The following is an 18,242-nucleotide window of genomic DNA, read 5'->3' as shown; positions in this document are numbered from 1 at the left end:
TTTTTTCTCTAAAATCAATGAACATGTCCTCAGGTGAGGATTTAAAAAATACAATGATGGTGTATCAACCACATTTTTCAGAGAACAAAGAATGAACTGAGACTTTGGCTATTTGTGCAAGTTCAGCCACTGAGACTAGGGATAGACCTCGCCTTAGGGTGGTGTCAGAACAGGAACTCTGTTGACCCATGGCTGGCTTTAAATTCTGCCCTGTGGCCTTGTAAAGTGGATTTCCCTCTTTGTCCCTTAGTTTCATCATCTATAAAATGGAGGTGATAACAGTACCTACTTCACAGGGTGATGGATTTTAAACAAGTTATGTGATGTAAAGTATTCACAATCATGCCTGGTACCTCATCAGTGTTCCAAGCATGTGTTAATATCACTATGTTTAATGATCATTATTATTTGTATCTAGTGCCAGAATCTAAGCTTTTAACTACTACAGTAAACTGGGATATTTGGAAAAGCAGTGATAACAGTAATACCAACCTCAGGCCCCAGAAAATAAATTGAGGGCCTCAGATTCTGTACCCTAGAGCACACTAGTCTATAAGAAGAATCATGTGTTTGTTGCATGACTCTCCTTTGGAAATGAGTGACAGGGAGGAGATTCAGGAAAATTCACTATGGAAGGCATTGCAATGTAGCTTCCAGTGGGAAGTGTTATTTAAGAAAGAATATTTAAATTAGCAATAAATTTTTATAAAAGAAAAACTTCTCAGAGTTATTTTTGAAAGCATAGTTATACTTTTAGCAAATCATATTTACTCAAAAAGTTTAATTGAAAAATATCTTTTAAAGTATATGAATCAATGTTAGCCATGTAGCCACCAGTCCTGCTGGTGGGAATAGGAAGGGTGAAAGGAAAGAATTGTGAGGAGTAATGAGCAAGGAAGCGATTCTTGTGTGTGTGCATGTGCGCATGTGTGCGTTTGTGTGGGGGGAGGCGGGGGGAGGAGGATGCAATGACATTATGACTCCCAATGTGGTCTGAGAGCAAACCTGCTTGAAAATAAAATCCCAGAGCATCGTAATGATTGGGAACAATGTATACTAGTATAAAGAGAGGAATTTCAAATTTCAAAGATAAATTTTTAAATTTCTTAAATTTTTAAATAAAAATAAAGAGAGGGATTTCAACCTACAACCCAAATGATGCACAATAAGCAGGGATGGTTGACTGTGATGTGCACAGGCGAGGGAAGGGCTGTGTCTCATGCTTATCACCCCAGGAGGAGGCTCTAAGGAACTGTAGATGTGGCATTAAAATGCACCAGGATTCACATTCTGTATTAAAATTAGGGGAATTATTTTTAAATCATACTTTACATAAATAACTTTGCTTAGAAAATAGCACTAAATGAAAAAATCCAAACTGCACTGAAAAAAATATTTACCAAATCATACAACTATTGAGGTTGGTAGGAACAGAGTGGGATGGGTCAATGGAATCAATAATGAACCAAGGAGGCTCACCATAGGGAAGAGGGTGCACTGGTCCTGGGTGGTTTACTCAGGGATTCATTCCTTATGGGCTTCTGCTCTGCTCTGCCCTCTATCTCTGGCCACAGACCCCTGCAGCCTTGCTTGCTAGGTCTCTTGCTACATCTTCCTGCTGGATTCCTAAACTGGGAGACACCAGCAAGGGAGTGGAGAGTGGAAGCAAGGGAGAAGCATGGTATTTCCCTATCACTGTCTTGGGCAGCAATTCTCTTGATAGCTGCATCTCCCATGACTCTACCTCCCACCAAGCAGGCCAGCTATGGTCCAGCTTCTACCTACCCGGTGACTTGACACATGAGCTCACCCTTGGTCCCTCCCATAGCTTCCTGTTGACTATTCTTCAATTTGGAATTGTCAGCTCTTCCACCAGATGTATAACTAACCCCCTGGATTAAATTCCCTCTGCTCCAAAGGCTTAGAGAGCTTTATATTTTCCTGTTGGACCCTGATTGATGCTCAAAGCAAATAAAATATCTATTAATCAAAACGTTGTTTAGGTACATCCCCACCTGAAAATGGACTATCAGAGCACCATCGTGAAAGAGGACAGATAAATGTGAATGAAACAGTTACAACCAGTAACAATGATGATGCACTAGAAAGCCAACAAGCAAATGAACAATGTACGCAAGAGACTGAGTCAGCAGGTAAGCCTGAATGACTGGGTTTGATGAATGTGGAGAGGCCAAGGGGCATTTGCTGGTGGCAGAGAATGAAGTAAGGTAAGACTCAAGGAGACATTCATTAACAAAAAGAGGGAAATCACTCAGACACACAGAGTGCAGAAATGGATCCTGATATATTGATAGGAGAGACCTGGAGAAAAAGAGAAATACTAAGATAAGAGACAAAGGGAGAAGAGCTGCAGAGCCTCACTGGGGAAGATAGACAGAAACAAAAGTCAAAATAAGTCAAAGAGAGATTTACCGTGGAATCAACGAAACACAAACACTTTCACTGAGTGAAAGTGGCAATATATGCAGTCAGGCTCTAAGTAGGAACAGGAGAAGAAAAGAGAAGCCAGTAAGGTGCAACAAAATAGTAATAGGCAGAGTAAGGCTCTGTGGGACCTCAGCTGTTGTCTTTTTTTATTTCAGAGTCCTATGAACAAGTACCCATCCAAGAAAATAATGGAAATGCAAGACTAGAGATGCCCAGCCCATTGCCCTCTGATGAAGAAAGTAATTATTACCTACCTTACCATTGATCTAAGTATATCTTTGCTTTTCTATGAGAGCAAAAGCTTTCCTTTGTTGTCCCATAGTAGCCATCTCCCCCAACCACCTAAACACCACGCAAGACACACAGCCTTGTGCACAGCCTCTAGCTGTTTTTAACAGGTGGAAAAGGCCAGGGTGAAAGAGAACTCAGCTCTTTGATAAAGGATCATCCCTGGAGGAAAATGCAAAGAGAGAAACTATGGAGAAGGTGGACTGGGAACACCAAACAACAATGTAAAAGAGTAAGATAGAGTTCACATAAATTGACATGGAATCCAACCAGTGCCGTGTTGTGAAGTTGGTGAAAAGAAATAAGCTGCACTTCACTTTTAGAATTTATAACAGAAACATGGAAGTCATGGGTAATGCTGCTGGTTAGATCTTCAACTAAGGAAGCCCAGGTGAAGGACCTTTAGAATGAAGTGGCAGGTGGAGGGATTTTATGCAGTGCACAAAATCACAGGGGACAACTTTGGTGATGATTTGAATGCTTGAGATGAGGAAAATATATGGAAAGACAAAATTGATACAGAAGAGGCATACACACAGGTCCCATTACCAATTAAAAACCAGGGATAGAATGGGAGAAAGCAGGAACCAAACAGAGAATGTAGGAACTAAAAAATCAGCTAGGGGATAGCAGCGCCAGGTCTAGAATGAGGCAAGAGAAACCTGAGGTGACAGATAAAGGGGATCTCACTCAGCACCTTCTTGTGTCCTGAGCACCTCATTTGCATCACCTTAGAGTCCCAGCCGTGGGCAAACTACAGCCCGCAGGCCAGATCCGGCCTGTTTGAAATGAATAAAACAAACCAAAAAGAGTCAAAAAGTTTGCCCACCCCTGCTTAGACCCTGCTGGGCCCTGAGGGAAAGACATAAAAATGTGAAGGAAAAGAATATGAACAAAGAAAGACACAGAAGGAAATGAATGCCAGTACATAGAAAAACTGAGGGAGACACAAAAGAAACTATGTAAAGAATGAGTAAAGAACAATGAATAAAAAACTGGTAGAGAGATGGCTGAATAAAGAGAGAGAGCAGACAAATCAAGATATTGTTTTATTTGAGAGACAGTCATAGGTAAAAAGACATAAGGGGCTGTTCATAATACCATTGAGAAGTTAAGGTGTCCACAATGATCAAAAGGGCCCTGAAACATTCTCAGATAAAAATAGGCCTCCTATTGCTTCTTGGCCTTTTGACTAAGATCGGGTGTAGTATCTATTTTTTTCAGTTTAGTATCTGATACATCCTCTCTCTGAGGACAGTGTTTTGTGGGGTTGTATGGTGTCACCCCAATGAATTCAATTAAAAAGATAATTTTTTTAAATGGCCTCTTTCCAGATATCTAATTATTTCCATGACTTCAGTCACCATTTATGATCTATTGATTTCCAAACACACATCTCCAGTCCAGATCTGTCACCTATACTCATTTGATCAAGTGCCTGAAGCTCTTGATGGGAAGATCTAATGAAGATCTCTACTGGAGGCTGTATCAGTTATCTACTGCTGAGTGACAAACAGTTCCAAAATGTAGTGGATTAAAACAACCATGATTTTATTTGCCACTTCTGTCAATGCCAACTTTTACAAATCTCCTCCAACCTTTCCATTTTTTCCATACCCAGCACGCTACTCTAATCCAGACCCCCTTCACTTCTCACTTCAGTATAGGAACAGTCTCCTGCTGGGCTCCTTTTTCCTATCATGCTCCTTTCAGATCCATTCTTCACACTTCAGCTCAATGGGCCTTTCAAAAATTCAAACAAGATCTTATGGCTCTACTGTTTAAAACCCAATACCATCTTGTGGCCCTCAGTATTAGGTCAATACTGCATGCTGTGGGGATTAAAGGACACCTACCATGGCTTCATATTTCCCCTTCCTTCATGCCACCTTCCCATTGAAAAAAACTCCTTTTAGTTACTTGAATTTGCCAAGCTCTCACAACTAAATCTCTGCCTTTACACATGCTTTTGGATAACAGTTTGGTATAATCTTTTAATGGTTTTATTTTTTAATGGATAATTTATATTATGGAATACTGTACAGCAGTGAAAATAAATGTGCAATGTAAATACAAATGACTTTAACACACATAATGTTGAAAAAATAAGTCAAATCCCCACAACTAAATGGCAGAGAAGCAGAGACATAAAGAAGACATGGTTCCATTTATACAAATTTATATAAAATATAGAACTGACAAACTTAATTATCTGTGATATTGAAAGTCAAAGTGATGGTTAACTTAAGAAAGATTGGTGGGAACAGCTAGTAACAGTCATCACTAAGAGGCTTCTGGGGTGTTGTCAATCTTCTATTACTTGACCAAAGTTATGGTTACTCAGATATGCTTCCTCTATGACAGTGGTTCTCAACCTTCCTAATGCCGCGACCCTTTAATACAATTCCTCATGTTGTGGTGACCCCCAATTTCATTGTTACAAATTGAACATAATTAAAGCATAGTGATTAATCATAAAAACAATATGTAATTATATATGTGTTTTCCAATGGTCTTAGGTGACCCCTGTGAAAGGGTCATTCAACCCCCAAAGGGGTCACCACCCACAGGTTGAGAACCGCTGCTCTATAATAATTCAAAATACATGATTTACCCATTTTTATCCATGTATGTTTACAGTGATTATTATTCTTATTTTTGAAAAAGCAAATAAAAAATCATCGTCATCAAATAATGAGAAGAGTGAGTAAAAACAAAAAACAATGATAGTTAAGAGATGCATAAAGGAAAGACAGAGTTGAGCAGCTGAAAGGAGAGGGATGGGGGTAACTTTCCCTAGGGTGGAATTACAGGGAGAAGGGCTTGTTGATTGTAGTGAGGGTGCTCTCTCCCTTTGTGGGAGACAAATAAAATTCTTCATTTATTATAATTTTGTTCAGGAGCAGAACTACCCAACCATGGAATCCAAATAAATTCCTGTTCTGTACGTCTGGTAGATATAAAGAAGGAAAAGCCATTTTTTAATACAAATGTTGAAAAGGAAACCCAAATATCTGACATAATAGGTAAGACTGACTGAAAGAATGTGTGATATGAATCCCAGATACTGTGTAAGGGTCTGGCACATGTCACCAGGGTCCACCGAGGAGATTCAGGTGACCTTGGACGGAGGCAGGAGAAGAGGGAACCAGCACCTTAGCAGTGATTTTTTAGCAGAAGAGGATTCCTAGGAATTGAAAAAAATGCCAAAAAACTGAAATTGCAGATATAAGAATTGATGTCTGAGAAACTATTTCTAAAATAAGAGAGTAATGTACAGTGGTAGGAGATGAAGAAAAGAGAAAACAAAAGATTTTTTAAAAGAAAAAAATAATCAGAGCCAAGATACTTCTGAGAGGAAATGAGAAAGAAATGCATGAAGAAAAAAAGAGGTATAAAGAGATAACATCCCCAGAAAGACAGGCATAATTAAGGGAAATGGGCTGAGCCAAGAGGAAGGTGAAGTAAAATGAGAATGAAAGAGAGGTGGAATGAGGGTGGGGATTAGAGGTAGACTGAGGATGGAGGTAGGAGATAGAGTAAGGGTGGGAGGAAGAAGTGTGCTGCAGGATGGGCAAAGCTGCTCTCTGTGCATGAATTTCACCACCTTCTGGGTAGGACTTGGAGCCACCTGCAGGTCGCACATTTGGGTACAGACCAGGGAGACCTGAGTTAACTTAGCTTCTCGTTATGGGGTTTTCTGTCCATGGGCTCCTTGGCCCCATCCTGAGACATTAAGGGGTTTTTTCTCTTCTGTGCAGTGATCAGCAGTGATGAAGATGAGTCCCCCAAAGCCTCTACCTCGGAACAAAGAAGGAGGCCTGGTAAGGAGGTGGGAGCTCAAGGCTGGGGCTGCAGGAACCTCAATTAAGTGCTACTGTTTCCAGAGACATCAGTTCTGATTTATTCTGTACCACGGATCCAGTTTATCCTGCAATCCCATTCTCTGCATTCATTTTACCTTGACCTTTTTGGGAAATGCAAGAAGATAAGAAATAGTTAGATATATATAATTATTAAATATACATATACATTTTTTTGAGGATGACATCTATTGATGGGTCCTAATAGTCAACATATGTACTCTAAATTGATTGTACAGTAGAAATAAGCTAGCACTAACTAGTTGTTATGACTATAAAGTGCTGGATTTCTACAGTAATTTCTATAGAGAAAAGAAACCTCATATTTCTTAATTGGACAGTCATGTTGTCATCTGATTACAAACTTTGAATCATGTCTGAAGGTAATTCATCCAGCTCTCTAGTGTTAGCAGAAATAAATACTTCACGTAAAGTATTCTGAAACCCAAAGTGTTGTTTTTTAGAGTTTTTCAGCAACTCATGATATATAGAGTGATTTTTTCAAAGGACCTTTGCAAATAGTGTCTTAGTTTTTCCTTTATAACAGCCTTGAGGATTAAGCAGGAAGGACACTATTCTTGTTTCTGAATGAGAAAATGCAATCACATAAACCTTTCAGGGTCATCTACAAAGCCTCATGAAAATTAAGGGAAAGACAAAGCTGCTGGATTCTGTGTTATTTCCTTTGTAAATTAGAGCTCAAAATGGTTAACAAAATGTTGTTTCCTCAATCCCATGAGCAGCACAAATGGTCACAAATGACAGCTATTTAGTGCACAGACTGGTGATTGGTTTTCCCTTCCTACTTTCTCAGAGAGTATTTAGGAAAACACACTAGGAAAAGATCTAAGAACAAATAAAAATGTTACCTGGTCTTGAGGTTACAAATGATCAGTATTTCAAATAATATGTTCATTCCACTGATCACTAGATCTATCAAAGTAAAATGTAAATGTACTTCAGTTTTCAGGGAGTATGAGTTCTAACTTATGTGTTAGTGTAAGCAAACTGTTCTAAAAGGCCATTTCGATATAGGTCTACGTCTCAGACACAAGAGAACATTATTTCTCAGCCTTGTAAACAGTTCAAGTTGGTGTACAGGAGGCTCTTTACCTTTAGCACAAGATTTCCAAGTTCTCCCCACAAAGAAACAACAAATAAAGGAAGTGTGAAATGACAAAAGAAGGGGTAAGAGGCAGGAGAGAGGTGTAGGAAAGTAAGGTTCAAACAGAGCAGAGGGGCTCTTTGCTAGTGACTTGTCTCTGTTCTAGGGACAAGGAATGGAGCATCACTAACCTACAAGGCAGGTGACATAGAGGGACAGACCAGATGGGCCTGTGTGTAGGCCATGGTATACATGGGTTTTCAAGATTTTTAAAGTTGTATTAGAGCAGTGGTCGGCAAACTGCGGCTCGCAAGCCACATGTGGCTCTTTGGCCCCTTGAGTGTGGCCACGAAGTTTCAATCGCACTGTACGTGCGCGCCCACACGTGGTATTTTGTGGAAGAGCGACACTCAAGGAGCCACAGTTTGCCGACCACTGTATTAGAAAATTTCCTGCTGAACCAGTTTCTTGGTCACATACTGAGACATCTAAAGAATCCTATTCTTTTTTGCACTGATCAATAACCTTGACTCCTTAGAATCAAATGAGGAAGGAGAGATCCAAGAAGCCACCTGCTCAGCACCTGAGATTGCACCACATTTAAGAATATTAGGATTGCATTCCTGGATGAAAAATATCCAGAGTCTAAACCCAGAGCTCTATTTCCTAATAAATCTTATTCTGACATACTCTATAGGCATTGGTTCTATTACTTCTAGGGCACAATTTTCTGCTTTTAACTTCTTTGACCCTTTGGAATATGAAAGAGGGCAAAAAGGCATTATAAACTATTGTTTAATTAGATGAGCCCAATCAATTGATATATTGAAAGGGTAGAAATAATACACTAGCAAATGACTGTCTTTTTTACTACACACTATCATATCTATTAGTGCTGAAGAATTGAAATAATATAGGTAGTCTTTACCAACATGCTTTATATTCTACAGAGCATAGTAAGCACAGCATTTCTGTATTTGTTGACAATATTGTCATTAGTCCCCAACTTAGAAAGTCTTCAAAGAATAATTTGTGCTGCTACTTAATTATTGACATAAAAATAGCTTCAGCCCAACTACTCTCAAATCCAAATGATAGTTAAGTGGTGGACTTACATTGTGATTTTTCACAGGGCTTTTATGAATAAAGATTTGTTTTGTTTTCACAAATATTTTAACTGGGAGATAGAGTAACTAAGTTATCCCCACATTATAGATGAGAAAACTGGAGATAGAAAGTGTAAGGGTCGGTTAAAAAATTCACATGGAGTGTCAAAGGGAGAGCCCAGCATTATGACCCTGGGCACCAGAACTTGATTCAGTTGAAGAAAAGAGGAAAATGATCATCTCAACATCAATATTATCATAAACCCTATCTGCTATGTGACTTATCATAGAATTTGTAAGACTTTGTTGTACAAATAGCTGTTTCTTCCCTCCTACTTTACAGAGCCCCTGGATTTGAGAACATCACCCACATGCAGGAAAAGACTTTGGGAAAATGGTAAGAGTAAATAAAAATTCTTCATAGTTATAAATGAACAGTATTTCCTACAAAATATCCATTCTAACTTTTTTATGTCCTTCAAAGTAAAATATAAATTTGCTTTAATTTTAGCTGGTTTGGATTTTAACTTTTGTATAAGTTAGGCTAATGACTATAACATATAAACACAAAGAGTCAAAGACTCAAACACAATAGAATTTGAATTTTTTCTCAAGTAAACATTCCTAGGAGGATTAGATAGTGTGCAGGTGGGGCTCTATTTCACAAAGTCATTCTGGAAAGCAGCCATGGGGAGATCTGCCTTCTTCAATACCAGATTTCCAAGGCAGCCCTGAAAGAGGAGCAGAGCTAAAAATAAATGTGAACACAGATAAAAAGCAACAACAAATCCATAAAGAGACAAGTAAAAGAAGAAAGCAAATCCAGTATTAAGAAAAACAGAGGGTCAAGAGAAAGCAGAGATGCCCACTGGGATGAAATAGCTTAGTCCCAAGCTCAGGGGAAAAGGGGGATAAAATACTGACCTACAGGTCACATGAATACAAAAGGCAGGTCAAGGAGGTCTCAGGGAGAGTCATTCTAGCCCTGGGTTTTCAGAGCTTCCCAGGTTTTTCCTCTCTAGGCTCCTTTTCATACACTGAGACCTTCAAAGGGACATTTGCTTCTTCTTCAGGGAGAAATCATGAAGAGTCTTCTGAGTCCAGTGCAGATCTGACGCCCCCGGAAATCAGGAGTTATACCGTGAGAAGTGGTCCTGATGAGGAGGGTGAGGACTGCCATTGCTGGGCTCCAGGACATCAGGAGTCTGAGCTCATGGTTCCTGTTTCTCTGAGCACATACCATGGCCCAGGGAGCCCATTCCTGCCTTGGTCTCATGTGGCCACTTTAAAAACTGCAAAGAGAGGAAACATAATTCTGGCTTAACCAAAAAGGATGGCTCTTGTTTGATGGCAGTGAATCTTATTCCATGTTCTCAGACCTGTCATCATCCCCAAGTGTGGTGGATCACATTGAGATCTTCCCATACTCACCAGCTATTCTGCACAGAGCAGAGAAAGTGGGACAGTCAGCTACTGTTCAGTTTGTCATAAACTTGTTCAAACCTCAATGGACTCTGGTCACGCTCTCTGTTGACAGAAGGAACAGCTTCTGGTTATTATCATCAAATCCCATTTATAACTTTTGTCTGATGACCCCCAATATAACATTGGCCTACAGATTGATATTTTTTGAAATAGCTTCACAATTATGGGAAATCACAAATGTGATAAATAGTTTACATAGACTCATGGCAGCTAAATCCAGATTCACTGCCAAATTAGTTAGCTGCCAGCCTATGAAAAATTGTTGGTTTTCTTTTTTTTTAATTTTGTTTTATTGCTTAAAGTATTACAAAGAGTATTACTTATGTCTCCTTTTTTTTCTCCCCTTGACCTTCCCCTGGCCTCCCCTACCCCCCAGTGTCTTGTGTCCATTGGTTATGCTTATATGCATGCATACAAGTCCTTCGGTTGATCTCTGTTGGTTTTCTAACACTAATTTTGCATATGGGCTAAAGGATGTGGGTCTTTGCTCCACTTGGTATTGATCTCTTTCCTTTAGATGGGAAGAAACAGAAATAAAAATTATCCCATCTTTATGTTCCAAAGCCTTCTACAATGTGAAGAGTCCTAAGATTTAACTCTTTTCATTATGGAGTACTAGTTGTGTTTTCCCTTATCTCCTAGATTCCCCAGATATTGGAAACCAATCTACTTTGAAGATGAGCAATAAGAAAAGACGTAAGAACAATCAAAACTCTTGATGTAACAAATTGCTTTCTTTGCTACAAAAGCTTCAGCCAATTTTTTGTTATATCCTTTACATTTAAAAAAGTTATTAGGATTTTAGGTGATACACATGATACATTTTGCATTGGGTGGGCTGAGCTAATTGGTATAAAAGTTTAATGGCATTATGACCAATGCAAGTTTATGTTCTTCACTCAAATAAAGGACAAAGTAGTTCTGAGGTGGAGGGATACTCTGCTCCACACGATCATTGAGGACCCGGCTGATACAGGCCCTGACTTCTAGAAAATGTTGCTTCCATGGTTCCCCTGGAAAAAACAGAGTAGAAGTAGAAGTATCTACAGATAAGTGGAAGGTTAAGAAATGATGACAAAAGGAAGTGCCTTCCATGGCAAAGTTGTCTCTGGCTTTGGGTATGGTTCCCGCAGCAACCTTGACCAACATGTCAGATGGAGCCACAGGGTGGTCTGGCAGTAGGAATGTTCCTACCCCTCTTACACAAGCTTTCTTTTTCCAATTTTTCTTTTGAGGATCCCATGCTGGGTTGGTTCCTAGGATGCAGACTGGGACTGTTACGGAATTTTATTTTTTTCTGCAGGGATCAGCAGTGGTGACTCTTCAGAATTGAGTAATGGAGAAGAGCCTCAGGAAACTTCTAGTTCAGCCCTCAGAAATGGGTCAGGTAACGAAGATTAAGATGCCAAGCCTTGGTCTGCGAATGTCAGAAATCTGAAATTAAAGCTACTGTTTCCAGATGCATTTTTCTCTGAGCATCTTGAAGAACTTATACCCAGTTAATCCTGGCAACTCCTTTCAGCATTTTAGAAAATGGGAGGAGGCAGGAAATTATTACAAACTCATGTTTAACAGGATGAGTCCTATTGACTAAATGTATATAATTATACATTGCTGTTTTAAAAGAAATAAATAGAAAAATGATAACATCTTTTTAAATACCTGCTGTGATGCCCACTAAGATCTTAGATTATATTGGTTCACATTAATATCATTTGTAACAGTAAAAGAGAACTGGCCCTGCTATGTAATTATAGACAGAAATAAAGCTTCGGATCAACCACTCTCAAACTTAGAATAGTTTTTAAAGATTTCCATCACAATGTAATTGGATTATATCGTGTTATTTTAATGAAGTACTTTGGCAAATGAGATTTTACTTAATCATCACAAAATCTTGAAGACTTAGGCAGGCTAATTCTTTTGTTGTTGTTAATCCTCACCTGAGGGTACTTTTTCATTTGATTTTTAGAAAGAGAGGAAGAGACAGAAAGAAACATTGATGTGAGAGAGAAACGGATTGGTTGCCTCACACACCAAGGTACTGGAATCGAACCAGAACCCTCAGTCTGTGGGCCAAAGCTCTATCCACTGAGCCAAACTAGCTAGGGCTAGGCAGGCTAATTCTTTCTATCCCCATTTTAGGATAAGGAAATTGATGTAAAAGTTTATAAGGGTCAAAAAGGATGAGTGTTGCATGTAACAGGCAGGAAAATAAGGGCTATTTCAATATGAAGTCCAAAGAGGAGGTACAAGGGACTTGGCATATTCACAAGGGAATGTATCAGTGCCTGATATAAGAAAACTTTTCTAGCAAACAACAATAAATAAATATATACATATATATATATATGTGTGTGATGTATTGTTATAACCACCTATAATGGTGTAGATATTAATATATTAATATCTTGATAGAGAAGGAAATATGAAAATCATAAAGAATCAGAAAGGTAGAAATAGAGCCAGCTATATAGTATACAAAACACCTAGAATAATAAAACTAGAAAGAATGGACAGAGAAATAAAAATAAACAGTGATTAAGAGTGTCATTGATTTAAAAAGAGAAATCAAGGACAGAGAAGCTCACAAAATCGACAGGATGGAGACAGAAAGTATAAGGCAGAGCAATGAGCAAAAAAACTGAGAAGTAATAAGAAAATGAGGTATGGCTAGATAGAAAAAGAAACGGGTATTCATTGTATGTGAGGTGTAGTCATTGGAGTAGGTGTACTTTTCCCTAGCTCATCTGAGCTGTGAATATAATTCAGCATAACCACATTGAAGTGCGTTCCTGGTCACCATGTACTGTGTGTCATTTTCTTACTTCCCGTCAGTGTCCAGTGTCCTGTCTTCAAATGAATAGAGGAAGAGAGTCAGAAGAGATGCCAGCCTGATAGACTGTGGTGGAGAAGCCAATTTTGATACTACTTATCAGTTATCTTTGTTTTCCTGTCTGCACAGAAGAAAAGCTCTTCCTTCTTTTCCCTACCTCTCCCCAAAAACATTGCATCACATGTGCACACAACTGAACACACAGTCATAAACAGACAGATTTGAGCAAAGATTAGGACTACAGCCTCCACTTTGAGGGGAACAGAAGAGAAAGAGGAGCAGGGCTCCTGAATGGAGGGAGGGGACAATGAGTAGATAATGTGAGGAGAATGGAAAAGATAGGCTGAAGTCATCAAATGAAAAGGTATCTGAGTAAGTTTCAAGGTTTTCTAAGTGGACATGGGATCCAAATATCACCAGATGGGGATTTTGTGAGGCAGAGTAGGATGACTTTCAAGATATTTCTCAGAAGTTTACCAGAAATCTATAATAATAAAAGCATAATATGCTAATCAGACCGGACGACCTTCCGGACGGAGCCCGGGTCCCAGGTGCCAGAGGGAAGCCAGTGCTGGCAGCTGGGGGAAGGAAGGCCTACTCTTGCACAAATTTTGTACATCGGGCCTCTAGTATGGTAATAAATTTCATGACTGACAGACCTGCAATGCAGAAAGATCAGAGGAAACTGGCAAAAGAAATAGTGGTCAATAGTGAAGTCAGTGTCAAAAGAGCAGGCATTTGGTGATGATAAAAGTAGTAATTTGTAAGACTAAGTTGAACATCAATGAGGAAAATGTAAAGACAAAGATTGCAATTATAAAAACAGCAAAAAGATCAAGATAAGACAGAGAAGGAAGCAAAGAAGCAAAGAAGAACAAAAGGGAAGTGACAGTGGAAAGAGGATTACTTCAATAGTGAAACCATATCCAGAAGCAGAAGCATAGAGAATAGATGGGAATGAGATGTATATAGGGGGTAATCAATGGAGAGGAATTAGATGAGGCACAAAAAGAACTGTAGAGAAAGAGTTAAAATAAGAGAGAGAGATGGTAGAGAAGATGAGGGCAGTGGGAAAGGGAGAGAAGGGAGATATGGAGAAATTGTGGGATCTGAGATGACCCTAAGACAAAAGCAATGTCTGCACAAGGGGTGGTTCACACCAGCAGTGAGTTTTCAGAGTAAGGTGTCCTCAGGTATCCAAATGGTCTGTGTAACTCACCCAGACTACCAGGCATTTCACCCGTTCTTATGGCTTTAATCACCATCCACAACCTAATGGTTCCTATACATCTCCAGTCCAGCCCTGTCTTCTAAGCTTCTAAACTCATTCATCCAACTGTCAGCATGACCTCTGGTCAAGGTCTTAAAGGCCTTAGCCTTCTCCTCTTAGGTGTCTTTCCATTTGAAACTCAACTCTTCTAAAACTGAGCACATCATCTTTTCCCCTAAACCAACACTTGCTCCCAGTGTTCTCTAGCTCTAAAACACACTATTAATTTACCAGTTCTTTCAAGTTCATATTCTCAGAGTCATCAGTATAGCACTCTGTAACCTAACTCTATTAATTCTTCCTTTTAAATGTCTCCAGGCTGTCCATGCATCTCCATCACCAAAGCTATCACTTTAATCAATGTCTATTATCACTTCTCACTGGAACTAGAGCAGTGGTTCCCAAACTTATTTGGCCTACTGCCCCCTTTCCAGAAAAAATATTACTCAGCGCCCCCTGGAAATTAATTTTTTTTAAATTTTAATAGCAATTAAACAGAAAGATATATGTATTAATGTTTCTACCTTTTTCGTAAAATATAGTAAAGAAAGGTGTAAATTAGAAACATTGAAGTTTGAAATTATGAAACTATTTATTGAACTCAGAATAGAAAGGTAATACAAAAAAAGTTAAAACAAATGCACCTGTGGCCATCACCGCCCCCCCCCCATCGCTGCAGCGCCCACCAGGGGGCGGTAGCGCCCACTTTGTGAATCACTGAACTAGAGTGACAGGGTCCTGCTTGTCCTCCTGCTTTTAATTTTGTTCACAACAAATGTATTCTAAGTTATTTAGCTAAATTGGTCTTTCAAATATGCAAATATGTCCATGCTTATCTCCTACATAAAATCCATTGTCCTTCACTTTCCTTTAGGATTAAGTTAAATTTCCTTTGTGTGGCCCCCAAAGCCACCTACCTTGGGGCTCCTGCTTCTTTCTCCATCATTATCATTGCCACTAACTTTCCTACTTCATGTTCAGACATCCCTAAGCTCCTCTTGGTTACTTGCATTCACTGAATGTAGACCTTTGCACATGCTTCTCCATCCACATGAGGCTATTGTCTTGGTCCCTTTCCTCCATAATCTGACTAACTCCTGCTTCCATGATGCATACTCTGGAAGGAGTCCCCTATCTCAGACTAAACTAGTTCTTTCTGCTGTACCCTCCCCTTCTTCCAGAGTACTCTGTGTGATCTGTGTTCTAACATTCTTCAACTTTCAATATATTCACTTCTTTATGTTTCAATGTCATGGTTGCTCTTAAGTTGACAAGCACTGACACTTCATTAGTCATATGTCCTGCATTGTTATCAGTGTCCATCTCAGCACCTGGCACAAAACAGAAGCTTAACAAATGTGTTGAGTGAATGAAAATAATTGTTTACTCTCTGTATGACAACATTTGGAAATTTGTCTGGCCAAAGTTAGTTTATTAGAGTATCTATATGGAATGTTTATAAAAACTATTTTAATAATTTAATTTTGTGTGTGTGTGTGTGTGTGTGTGTGTGTGTGTGTGTGTAGACATATAAATGTAATAGTATTTCTGGAAAAGAATAACATCACATAAAAATAAATACAAATATTTGTAAAAAATGTCATTAAGGAATGGATGGGAGAAGCACATAAAAAAAAATGGAAAGCCAAAGATGCAGATTTGGGGCAAAGAAAATAGAAGAAAAAAAAAGATTGGAAGGAAGGGACAGAGATAATGAGGAACAACAATAGACAAAGAGATTTCAGAGGTAGAGCCATTCTTTGATGTAGGGGGAAAGGAGGATGATTCAAGGCCAGGGGCGCAAATTAAAATTGCAAATTAAAGTTTTTTACAAATCATAACATAGGAGCAGAGCTCCAAGGACTTGGAAATCAGAAGTGTTCCTGTGTCGTGTGTTCACCAAGTGTTGTGCCAAGAGGCCAAGAAGCAAGGTCTGAATGTAGCCAAGCATCTGACATGATGGGTAAGGCCACCCAAGGATCTTGGGGTGGAGGTGATTCAGCAGATACTACAGACCCTTGGTATGTCAGTGATAGGTGATCAGGGCTCAAGGACAACATCAGGTATCTTACCAGCAGGGAGTAGGTCAGTTATGAAGGTGAGAGTCACAGGACCCAGGCTACAGGATGTCAGGAGTCTGAAATCAGAGTACCTGTTTCCTGCTGCCCTTGACTCTGAGGACACTTTGATAAGGAAGGGGTCCAATTCATGTGAGAATCTCATTCTCTACATTTGCTTGACTTGACCATTTTGAGAACAGCAGGAAGGCAGCAGATCATGATCACGAAATGGGTCCCATTGATTTTACATGGATTGATATACTAGAAATACACTGATTTAAAAAAACAACAGTATCTGGTGTACTATATTAGTGTATCAATACCAAAGTGTTGGATTTATATAGTTACTTCCACGCTTCTTCATGGAGCAAAGAAAGCCAAGTATTCTGTTGGTAGATAATAGTGTCACTTGGTCACAACCTTGAAAAAAACCTCAAAAGACACATAAATGGTCCTGTTACTTGTCAGGAAAAAGACCTCAGATAACTATTCTTAAAACCAACATATAGTTTTAAAGGCTGCCCTCCAGCATGCTATTGATTTATATAGTGATTTCTCATTAACTTTTGCAAATAAGATCTTATTTAATCTTCATTAAGAAATCCAAAGCCTGCCCGGCTGGAATGGCTGGTTAAGCATCCACCAATGAACCATGAGGTCCCCGATTCCATCACAAGTCCAATTGCAGGCTTAATCCTCAGTCCAGGGGCATGCAGGAGGAAGCCGATCGATGTCTCTCCCTCATTAATGCTTCTCTCTCTCTATCCTTCTCCCTTTCTCTCTCTCTAAAATCAATAAAAACATTCTTTTAATCTAAAGCCTCCACAGGATAACTTTGCTACCTACCCATTTCATAAATGAGGAAACTGATGCATATAAGTCGTGAAGAGGGGTTTTTTTTCAAAGTCTCAAAGAAATCAAGACTTTAGATATCAATTTATATGTTTAATTCATTTATATACTCAGACATCCTTATAAACTCAAGCTTTCCACAATGTGAATTGTCATAAGATTTGTAATTTTTATTTATAGATTACAGTTCTCTGACCACCACCTGTTACTTTCTAGATACTATGGATATTGGAAGCAGTTCTATTTTGGAAAAACACAGTGGGAAACGAAGTAAGAGTGAATAAGAATTTACTTGATTTTTATGTTACAAATTAACTGGTTTTTAATGCTAACATTTATTATCATAATTTTCTACTAGAGCCTAGTGCATGAAAATTGATGCACTGGAGGGGTTGTACTTGAGCCCAGCCTGCCCCCTCTCACTGTCTGGGAGCCCTCAGGGACAGGAGGTGACCCGGCGATCAGGGGAAGGCAACGCCCCATCAAACCTCTGCTGCTGCCACTGCCGACAGCGCAAGCCTCAGCTGGCCCTGGTTACCTGAGCCTCAGGCGGCCCTGGGCAGCTGGGCAGCCACCATTCAAGGCTTGCCTGCACCTCAGGACAGCTCTGGGCTGTTGGGGGGCTGAGGGGACTGGGGGACTCCAAAGGCAGGCACACGGGGCGCGCCCAGCCTTGCCGCGCACCTGCCGCCCCGGCAGGGCTGAGGGGACTGGGTGCCACCATCTTGTGGCTGTGGGCACTGCCATCTTTGAGGGCAGGGCAGTCAATTAGCATATTTCCCTCCTTATTAGCTGTGGGCACTGCCATCTTTGTGACAGCATGAGGGTCAATTAGCATATTACCTCTTTATTAGATAGGATACCTTTCATAAGGCAAAAAAAATGCCTTTTAAAGTAACTATGTTTTTTTCAAAATGCTCATGTCTTCA

At 39.5% G+C, this 18,242-nt stretch overlaps 1 protein-coding gene across 2 annotated transcripts in view; it reads left to right on the top strand.

The window, feature by feature from the left end:
* The window catches only part of LOC102248420 (nuclear autoantigen Sp-100), a 38,591-nt gene extending 20,837 nt beyond the window's left edge, over positions 1–17,754 (top strand). Inside the window, exons 6-16 of one of the 2 annotated variants that reach the window (XM_014539498.1) lie at positions 2,004–2,153; positions 2,604–2,687; positions 5,637–5,762; positions 6,498–6,560; positions 9,154–9,207; positions 9,884–9,976; positions 10,938–10,991; positions 11,599–11,682; positions 16,248–16,364; positions 17,530–17,583; positions 17,672–17,754. In XM_014539498.1, coding sequence (XP_014394984.1) covers positions 2,004–2,153; positions 2,604–2,687; positions 5,637–5,762; positions 6,498–6,560; positions 9,154–9,207; positions 9,884–9,976; positions 10,938–10,991; positions 11,599–11,682; positions 16,248–16,364; positions 17,530–17,583; positions 17,672–17,685 — 893 coding nt within the window. In that variant the 3' untranslated portion in view covers positions 17,686–17,754. Of the gene's footprint in view, positions 1–2,003; positions 2,154–2,603; positions 2,688–5,636; positions 5,763–6,497; positions 6,561–9,153; positions 9,208–9,883; positions 9,977–10,937; positions 10,992–11,598; positions 12,087–16,247; positions 16,365–17,529; positions 17,584–17,671 lie in introns of those variants that run through there. The other variant, XM_014539499.1, reaches the window with a different exon arrangement.
* The last annotated feature ends 488 nt before the right edge of the window (positions 17,755–18,242 follow it).

The sequence above is a fragment of the Myotis brandtii genome, unplaced genomic scaffold, assembly GCF_000412655.1.
Source record: "Myotis brandtii unplaced genomic scaffold, ASM41265v1 scaffold2192, whole genome shotgun sequence".
Lineage (NCBI taxonomy): Eukaryota > Metazoa > Chordata > Mammalia > Chiroptera > Vespertilionidae > Myotis > Myotis brandtii.
Note: the sequence above shows the minus strand (reverse complement) of the source record. Positions and strands in the feature narration are given on the sequence as shown.